At 41.4% G+C, this 9,392-nt stretch overlaps 1 protein-coding gene across 1 annotated transcript in view; it reads right to left on the bottom strand.

The window, feature by feature from the left end:
- Scn8a (sodium voltage-gated channel alpha subunit 8) overlaps positions 1-9,392 on the bottom strand; it is a 138,710-nt gene that overhangs the window by 34,156 nt on the left and 95,162 nt on the right. The window contains exons 15-16 of the mRNA XM_004637833.2: positions 5,946-6,119; positions 2,718-3,074 (exon numbers count right to left, since the gene is read on the bottom strand). Coding sequence (XP_004637890.1) covers positions 2,718-3,074; positions 5,946-6,119 — 531 coding nt within the window. The remainder of the gene's footprint in view (positions 1-2,717; positions 3,075-5,945; positions 6,120-9,392) is intronic.

The following is a 9,392-nucleotide window of genomic DNA, read 5'->3' as shown; positions in this document are numbered from 1 at the left end:
TGGTGCTGGGGGATTGAACCGCGGTCCCCGATGCTTTGCTAAGCTTGTTCTAAGTAGGTGCTTTAGACCACTGAGCCATCTCTCCAGCCCCCTTTTTTTTTTTTTTTTTTAAATATCTTTATCTTTCTTTTGGTACTGGAGATCAAACTCAGGAAATTGTGCTTGCCAGGCAGGCACTTAAGCTGCTGAGCTAACTCCCCAGCCCAAGTCTTTCTCATTTTACTATGTTGGGCACTGTGATTAAATTTTTCTGTTTTAAATTTTTGTGTTTTGGTACCAGGGATCAAATTCAGGACCTTGCACTTGCCAGGCAGGTGCTCATGCCGCTGAGTTTTCTCCCCAGCCTTGTGATTAATTTTCATTAAGTCTCACTTCTGAAAGGTGGGAGAGGTGCTCATTTCTTTATTTATACTTGTACTTTGCTTTATCAACATTAAGACACCCAATTTAGGTGGAAGTAACAGTAAGTACAGAATGGCAGAGTGGAATAACAAGTATTAAAAAGGTGTATGAAAAAAAAAAAAAGGTGTATGGCTGGCAAAATGGTGTTGGAGTGGACTGTGAAGCCCAGGCTGAAGAACTGGAATTTTATTTATTTGTACCCATTACTGTTTCTTGAGTAAAGTATTTGAAGATGATGACGGAGATGAGAAAGTCATTCCTTAGCTACATGCGGCGGAGACTGGAAGTTAGAAGGCTGTTGCAAGCATCAGGTGACAGGTCTGGATCAGGCTATAGGAATACCAAACCTGAGCACGTATAAGAGTCCACAGGCAGAGTGCGGATGTCTGTTAAAATATATATTTGCTTGGCCTACTTGAAAAGATTCTGACTCAGTAGATATAGTGTAGGGTCTGGGACTCGGCTGTTTCCAGGTGATTGTGATGTAAGTAGACTGTACTTCTAGAAATACTAGATAGATTATAGAAATGCAAAGAAAGGGCTGGTCTTAGAAACACTATCAAGAAAGATGCATGTACAGAAAGAAATGCCAATAAGGGATGATGTGTAAAGAAAGTGGTATTTTGGCTACATCAGGAAGTTTCTGGGATTCATGAACAAGAAGACAGGAAAGACCACAAAATTACAAGATTTTGGAGACTAGCTGTGCAGAAGGCCTGAGCAAAGGGGGGCTGCAGAGATGACAGACAGTTTCAGTCCCACATACTCACGTATGTGAAGGCAGACACAGAGAGATGTTCCTGAGACAAGGCGAGAAAAAGGGTGCTGGGGTGAGGGCTTAGGAAAACTGACCACATTTATATTTCAGAGGCAGGCATTACAGTCCCTAAAGGGATAAAAAGGTTTGGAGAGATTAAGAGGAAAGATGGTTGAGAATGAAGAATGGAAGGGATTAAATAAACATTATGGTAGCTATTTAGAAGTCAAATGAAAGAATAGGAAAGAACAAGATAGCCATAGCTGGTTCAAAGACTGGCGAATAGGAACTTTTTGCTGGTGGCCTTTTTTATAGCAGAAAAGCAAAAACAATGTGGGTGAACCAATATGAGTGAGTTTATAAGGGATCTTCTGAATTTGTTTTCTTCTAGTCCTATTTGCTCTGCACTTGCAAGTGGGCCTTAGAGACTTGATCCATGAGATACACTGCTCCTGTTGAAGTATAGTGTGTTGGTAAGTCATCTGGAGAGAGTGTTAAAAATGCAGATTCTAAGGCAGTTATTCGAGGTGGGGTCTAAGAGCCTGCGTTTCTAACATAGTCTCAGGTGCTTTCATTGCTGCTAGACTACACTCTGAGAAACAAGCTACTAAAATCTCTGCTGGTGTGACTTCTATGTATAGATGCAACAGACAGCAGGTGAATGGATCAGAGTGATGCAACAAAGTGATATGCCATTTATGTAAATAAAGTCCAACTCCCTGGCTCGACATGGTGGCACATGTCTGTAATCCTAGTACTCAGGAGACTGAGGCAGGAGGATCACTGCAATTTCAAGGCCAGTTTTAGCTACAAAGTGAGTTGAAGGCCAGCCTGAACTGTACAGTGAAAACCTGTCTCCAAAACACACACACACACACACACACACAAATTCCAAAATCATTTCGGTCAATGGTTTTCAATGGGGGGCAATTTTGCATCCCAGGTGTCATTTAGCAATGTCTGCAGAAATCTTGGTTAACACAGTTTAGACAATGCCACTGGCAGCCAGTAGTTAGAGGCTGGGATGCTGTTACATCCCGTGATGCAGCAGGGCAGTCCCACACAACTATCTAGCCCACGACGGCAACAGTGCTAAAATGGAGAAATCCTGGTTTAGAAGAAGGATACTTTTAGATATAGCTGACAGAGCACACACTTTGTAATGGAGGTTCAAATAAAATTCCTGATATTGGCCAGTTATGTGGCCTTGGGAAAAAATTTTTGCTGAGTTTTTTTAAACTATGAAAATGAGGCCAGGGAGATAGCTCAGTGGAGTAAATGCTTGCCTGGCCAGTGCAAGGTCTTGAGTTCGATCCCTGGTACCACCAAAAATAAAAAAAAATTTAAAAAACCAAAACTACGAAAATGAGATCACCAGGTTGTGGTATGTCATGACTCAGAAAACACTGTATAATCAGACTTTCCTTCACTAGAGGTTCTGGGCCAAGAAAGAATAAATATCAACCCACATGGAAGGTGCTAGAAGGCCTAAACAGATTGGCCAAGGAGAGGATGTTCAGGGTAAAGAATAAAAGTAATAATAAAAATTAGTACTAACCACCAAGTTACCAATGACCATGACCATCATAAAGACAATGAGGCACATGGCCTGGCCCGCAACCTCCATGCAGTCCCACATGGTCTCAATCCACTCCCCACATAATACTCGAAACACAATGAGGAAGGAATGGAAAAAGTCGTGCATGTGCCAGCGAGGAAGTTCACAGTCCTGGTTGATCTTGCAAACACACTCTTTGTAGCTTTTCCCAAAAAGCTGCATTCCCACCACGGCAAAGATGAAGACAATAATGGCCAACACCAGGGTCAGGTTGCCTAGGGCACCCACTGAATTTCCAATAATTTTGATCAGCATGTTCAGGGTGGGCCAGGACTTTGCCAATTTGAAGACTCGGAGCTAAATAAAACACAAACAAACAAAGCCTAAATGATACTCAATTCATTTTCTTGTTACATGGCCGAAATCACATAAAATTAATAAGATCAACTTAAATATATTTAGTTCCTTTGTAAGTCCCCAAACTTTCTAACAGTGTCTCAGATTAAAAGGCGAAAACATGAGGCATAGCTAAGTGAAAATTGATTAATTTCACATTAACTGAAAACATTTAGAGCTAGAATCCAAGAATGCTGCCTCTTTCTTTACTAAACCCTAGGTCAGTTTTTTTTTTTTTTTTTCCAGAACCGGTGATTGAACTCAGTTCCTTGCGCTTGCCAGGCAAGCACTTATTCTACTGAGCTATCTCCCCAGCCCCTCAATGTGCTTCTCGAAAACTGACTCATAAACATACTGTATTCTTTCCCTACTTATTTTCCCTTTGACTTCTGAAGGGACATATCAAGGAAAAATGTGATCTGCAGGCAACCAGAATCAGTATGGTAAAGAGTGAGAAAGTCTCCACTCACCTTAAAAAAGCATGTACTGGGGCTGGGGAGATGGCTCAGTAGAATAAGCACTTGCCTGGCAAGTGCAAGGGCCTGAGTTCAATCCCCGATTCCACCAAAAAAAAAAAAAAAAAAGCAAGTATTTAAAAATTCTAATTATCATCCTTTGCTTGTCAATAAATACAGTAATCTGTGGCTCATGGGAAGACTTTAGAGTACATTCAGAACAACTTGGAGGAAAAGTACAAGAGGGGAAATTCCATAAGTATTAAACATTTTATGAAAATGGCTATTCTGTCATTTTATTTTATTTGTGTGTGTGTGTGTGTGTGTGTGTGTGTGTGTGGCCAGCTCAGCCCACCAGGGGGAGGGGCTGGCTGGCATGTGGTGCTGGGGATTGAACCGCGGTCCCTGTGCTTTGCTAAGCTTGTTCTAAGTAGGTGCTTTAGACCACGGAGCCATCTCACCAGCCCCTATTCTGTTATTAATGAAGATAGAATCTGTCAATCAAACATTTCAGCATTCTGTAATGAATGATTACAAGGCCTAGTAAACAATCTGAAAATTATAATGAATAAAGCCTACAGCACGTTAGCCAATGGAATGCTGCTAATAATAATTATTATTATTGACAGATGTAAGTCAACAAACAACTGACATATAACATAACAGGAATTTTGCTAAAAGGCAATGGTATTGATTTGAACACTGGTTTCCAGTTGAAAATGTGAGCTTTTTATCTGAAAGTTCAAGATTTACCGCATATTGCCATATGGATATAGTTTTCTCTGCCTGGTTTCAAATTTATTCACAGTACTAGTTTTAAGGTTTTTGTTTCTCTGTCCTTTTTTTTTTTTTTAATAATCAAGATAGTAAGAACTGTTCTTAAAATGTCAATTGTGGGTCAGATCCTAACCAGAGAGTTGTAAGCAGAGGTTTCAGAAATTTGGCAGATGCTGTTTGTGATTTAAACTGAGTGACATTTCTGTTTTACAAATAGTTCTACCCTGTTCCAATTCTCTTTCTTTGATCTGCTGGATGTCCCGATGACAATACCTCAAGTCCTTCCAGTTGCTAGTGTTTAGGCATTTCCCCTAAAGAAGATCTAAGCCAGATGGCTGCTAGCAGTGGGCTCAGAGCGAGACGCCACCTCTGTAATCCAGCTTCTCCAGAGCCTTACTCTGCGTGTAGTTTCTGCTGATATGCATGGAAAGCTCTTTTGGAAACTTCATTACTATTCTTCCAAAGTCACTGTACCAGTTTAAATATTAGCTTCTTCAAAAATAAAAAGAACTTGGGGGCCAGGGAGATGGCTCAGTGGAATAAGTGCTTCCCTGGCAAGCACAAGGGCCTGAGTTCAATTCCTGGTTCCACAAAAATAAAAAAAAAAAAAAGAGAGACAGGCAGTACTCATTATATTATCTCATACAAAAATAAAAAAACTCTTAGTTACTGAAGTGGAAAAATAAAGCCACTGTTTAACAACTATTTTCAATATAATTTTAAAAATCATTATTTTAGTCTCAATTTCTGGAAAGGATCAACACAAAAGAAGAACTGAGGAAAGTCATCTTTAAGCACAGTGATTTTTTTTTTTTTTAATTGGGGATCAAACTGAGAACCTTGTGTTTTCAAGGCAGGTGCTTATGCTGCTGGGCTATCTCCCTGGCCCAACACAGCAACTCTTCCCACTTCAGGAGGATTTATTAGACCCCTGAAGAGATCTAATAGGTCTAAAGAAAGAGTATTAGACCTCAGAAGGGACTTGGGAACACTTCACCTTTTAGGTTAAGCCTTATATTCTGAAAGCTTGCTAAAATTGATTTTTTTTATTACTGATTTTAAAAACTATTATCTCTGTTATATATTTAATGGGAAGGTTTTTATGATTTTAGACACACAGTCAACTAAAAGGCCAACTGGAATTGGAAGTAGAATATCTAAGGTCTTCTCTATAACATCAGGTTAAACAAGACTTTAGTAGTTGCATGGCAGGACATGTTAAAAGCAATAAGGGGAACTACCCGCTCGGGCCCCCTCCTGTCCCTCTCTTGGACAGGAGCTTTCTTTCTCTCAATAAATATATTCTGCTCATAACCTCCGTTTGTTCCAATTCATTCTTCGGTTTTAGAGAACACGAACTCGTGCAGGTCAGGTCGGGAGATCGTTTTTCCCACCTTCTGCCCACCTAAGTGAGTTCCTGTTCTCTCTACCTTAGCCTCACATGGTTTTACACTATAAAAGTCCCTGGAAGAGACAGCTTCCCGGGGAACTACCCGCTAGGGCCCCCCTCCTGTCCCTCTCTTGGACAGGAGCTTTCTTTCTCTCAATAAATATATTCTGCTCACAAAAAAATAAAAAGCAATGGAAAAGTGTAGAATACCAATCGGAAAGATCGCAGCACCGAAAGTCCCTCCACATCTGCTAGACTCAGTTCCATCAAACTGAGGGAGACAATAAATCCGTCAAAAATGTTCCAGCCTTCTTGGAAATAATAGTAAGGATCCATGGCTATTAGCTTCAGGAACATTTCTGCTGTGAAAATTCCAGTGAAGACCTAAAAAAGGGGAAAGCAGGAAGTCAGAAAAAGAAACAACAGAAAGACATCTTTATCCTTATCTTTGAATGCATCCTCACAAGCCAGACTTGGTCTAGTCTGAGGGTATCAACACCTAGACGCCCCCCACCCCCCATGGTGCAGGAACATCTTATTTCTCTTTTTCTGGTAATACTAAGGATTGAACCTAGAGCCTTTTTACTGTATTTGACCCCAAAAACTTCATGCAGTCATTGAGGCATAGTTCTACAGTTTGCGATTAATTCATGACCCAAGGCTGGGATTATGGGGCTGAGTACTGCTGGGATTATGGGTGTGAGTGCTACACCCAGCCTGGGGTGAACAGCCTGAATGTAACCTAAGAGAGACAGAGAGAGACACACTTGCTCTCTGTTGCCCTTACTCCTTCCTTTTGCTCTCTGCTCTTCACCACCACCATAAAAAGTTGCTCTCTGCCACATGCCACTCTGCCTTGCAGCCAGCTGAATATGGACTGAAGCCTCCAGTAACTGTGAGCTAAATAAACCTTTCCTTCCTTCATTTTGGGTGCTGGGTATTCTTCCCAGCAATGAAAGAAGAGTAACTGAGACACTTGGCTATTATGCGAATGATGTCCTCAGCCTCCATATTCCAAAGTCAGAGTGCAGTTAAATAAATATCCTAGCGAGTATTAAAGCCACACAAGCCTACTTTTAAAGGGTCAGTAGGCATTTCTTTGAGTGTGGATGCTAGGGATGTTTCCTTTTAAAAACCACCCACAGAAATCACCAGTAGCGGTTATCAGAGCCTAAGGAGCCATAGGGAGAATGGGAGAGAGAGAGAGGCTGGCCACCGGGTATATCTATTAATGCCATATTTGACATTATATGAGAAAAAAATTTAAATATTTATTTTAAAATTATAATTGTCTATTACATGTTCCTATTAGTAACATTTTATGAGGAAATAAACCCTATATTTTTCCTAATAAAAAAGTAGAATGGCATATTATTTGACATTTTTGCAAATCTTTTGCCTATATTCTGGCTTAATTAAACATGTGAGGTTCTCTTATTTGCTGCTTTCAGTCCTCTGTGACATGTTGCTTAGTACAGGAGGAAAACCTGGCTTTGCAAAGAAATGTATTTGGAATAGGGAGGACTTCATGTATTCTGGAAGGGTCTTTGGGACTCCAAGGATGCGCTACTACACTTCATGGCACCAGAGAACAAGATCTTCGATGAATACTGATGGCATGCACAAGTCAGACACTTGTATACAGTTGCTGACACACTGCCTACAAGTCTTCCATTTTCTCTTCAGGAGCATGTCACAGTACATCACAGGGATGGCCTTAAATCCATCCTCTTCAGTTTTTTACAAAGTGATTCTTTGGTGCCCCCCTCCACTGCCACCCTGTAACTGGGGATTGAACTTGGGGCCTTCACACTAAGTTACATCCCTAGCTCCTTCTGTATTTTTAAATTTTGAGATAGGGTCTTGATAAGTTGCCCAGCCTGGGCTAGAACTTTTTTTTCCTTTTTTCTTTTTTAATGTATTTGATATAGGGTCTCACTATGCAGCTTGGACTCATAGTGATCCTCCTGTTTCCAGCCTCCCCAGTGCTGGGATTACAGGTAAGCACCACCATGCCTGGTCTCAGTGGCTGGCTCAGCGCTCCAAGGGGTTGGCTGGTGTGGCTTGTGGTGCCAGGTATGGAACCCCAGTCCCTGCGCTTGCCTAAGCAGGTGCTTAGTCCTCTGAGCTATCTTGCTAGCCTTCTGGTTTCAAACTTGAAACATCCTCCTCCCTCAGCATGCTTCACCATGCCTGACTCTTTAGCATTTTAAAAGAATATAGAAACCAACCAATGAAAAAAATAAACAAAACCCCCAGAACAAATCAAAACAAAACCCCAAAATCAAACAGTAATAAATGAATGACTGAGAGCCACTGTTTCAGTAGAATATTCTGAATTAAATCAGCATAGACTTCTTGTTTGGGCAAGTCTCTGGGTACCAGTCTGAGAACTTCTAATGTTAGGTCCCCAAGTACAGCTACAAAATCCTACAAATGGGGTTCACTTGGGGCTACTCATGGGAAAGGCAAAGCAGAAGCAGTATACCTTCTAGGGTGTCTAACAGCCTCTGAAGAGAAAATTTAGGCTCACTGGAGAGTGACTAAAGTCTCTTTATTCTTAGAAAAAGGCTGTGTAATTTTGGTCAAGAATGTTCTCCCAAAACCTCATGCACTCACAGGCACGGCTCTGGGAAGGTGACCGTTAGGTGGCGGTGGTCTGGCTGGAAGACACTGGTCACATAGGCCATGACCTGCAAGGGCTTACCTCTCCCTGCTTCCCCTGCTTCTGGCCACCAGCAGGCGAGCAGCCTTCCTCTGGTATGCCTCTCTGCTGCACCCTTCTACCTTGGAGCCAGCTCACTATGCACGGCAACCAGGAGCCAAAATAAACCTCTTACTTTAAGTGCTGTGTCTCAGTGATAAAGAAAGTGACAAAAGCAAGGGCTACTTAGTTTCTGTTCATAGTAAACTCTACTGCAAAGATAATGAAACTCAATTTCATAAAAGGCCATCTCCACCATGACTGAAGACATGGAAAGACCAGTCTCCGCAGGAGCTCAGTCACCAAGAGACAGGCTACGGACATCTGCACCACTGGAGAGTCTTGATTTCATATGGAGAGATCTGTGTGTAGTTAGGTTACTCAACAGCTACCAACAAGGTCATGAAAATCACGAAAAGACAGAAGAACTCTTCTGGGCTGAAGCAGATTAAACAGATCTGATTGCGGTGGGTGATTCTGGAATTGCAGCCTTTTGTTATAAAAGATATCATTGGAATCACTTGCCTAAACTTGCATAGGGCCTAAGAATTAAGATGGCAGTAATGTATCAAGGTGAATTTCTTCATCTTGACAGTTACATAATGGTTATGTGAAAGAATGCACACATTTATTTAAAAAACAAAACAGCTCTTTGTTCTAGAAAGCCATCTTCTTGGCTGGACTTAGAGCCCCTCAACTCCCAATGATGGAAAATATAACTTAGTGTCTTTATTTTCACCGTGGGTTGCATTAAAAATGGTAGATTGGAATCAACTTGATAGGATTCCAATAATGTAAATTTGGGAGTACAAATATTGGCTTCTTGGACCGAGATGAGGATCTGGAAGTGTCTCCTACAATTGGCGCTCAACGGGGCCAGAACACACGACCTTCTCAACACAATGACCACTTACTAGAATCACGTGCAGGCAATCCACTGGACCTTGCGTGAC

This window comes from Octodon degus, unplaced genomic scaffold (assembly GCF_000260255.1).
Source record: "Octodon degus isolate 3935 unplaced genomic scaffold, OctDeg1.0 scaffold00093, whole genome shotgun sequence".
NCBI lineage: Eukaryota > Metazoa > Chordata > Mammalia > Rodentia > Octodontidae > Octodon > Octodon degus.
Note: the sequence above shows the minus strand (reverse complement) of the source record. Positions and strands in the feature narration are given on the sequence as shown.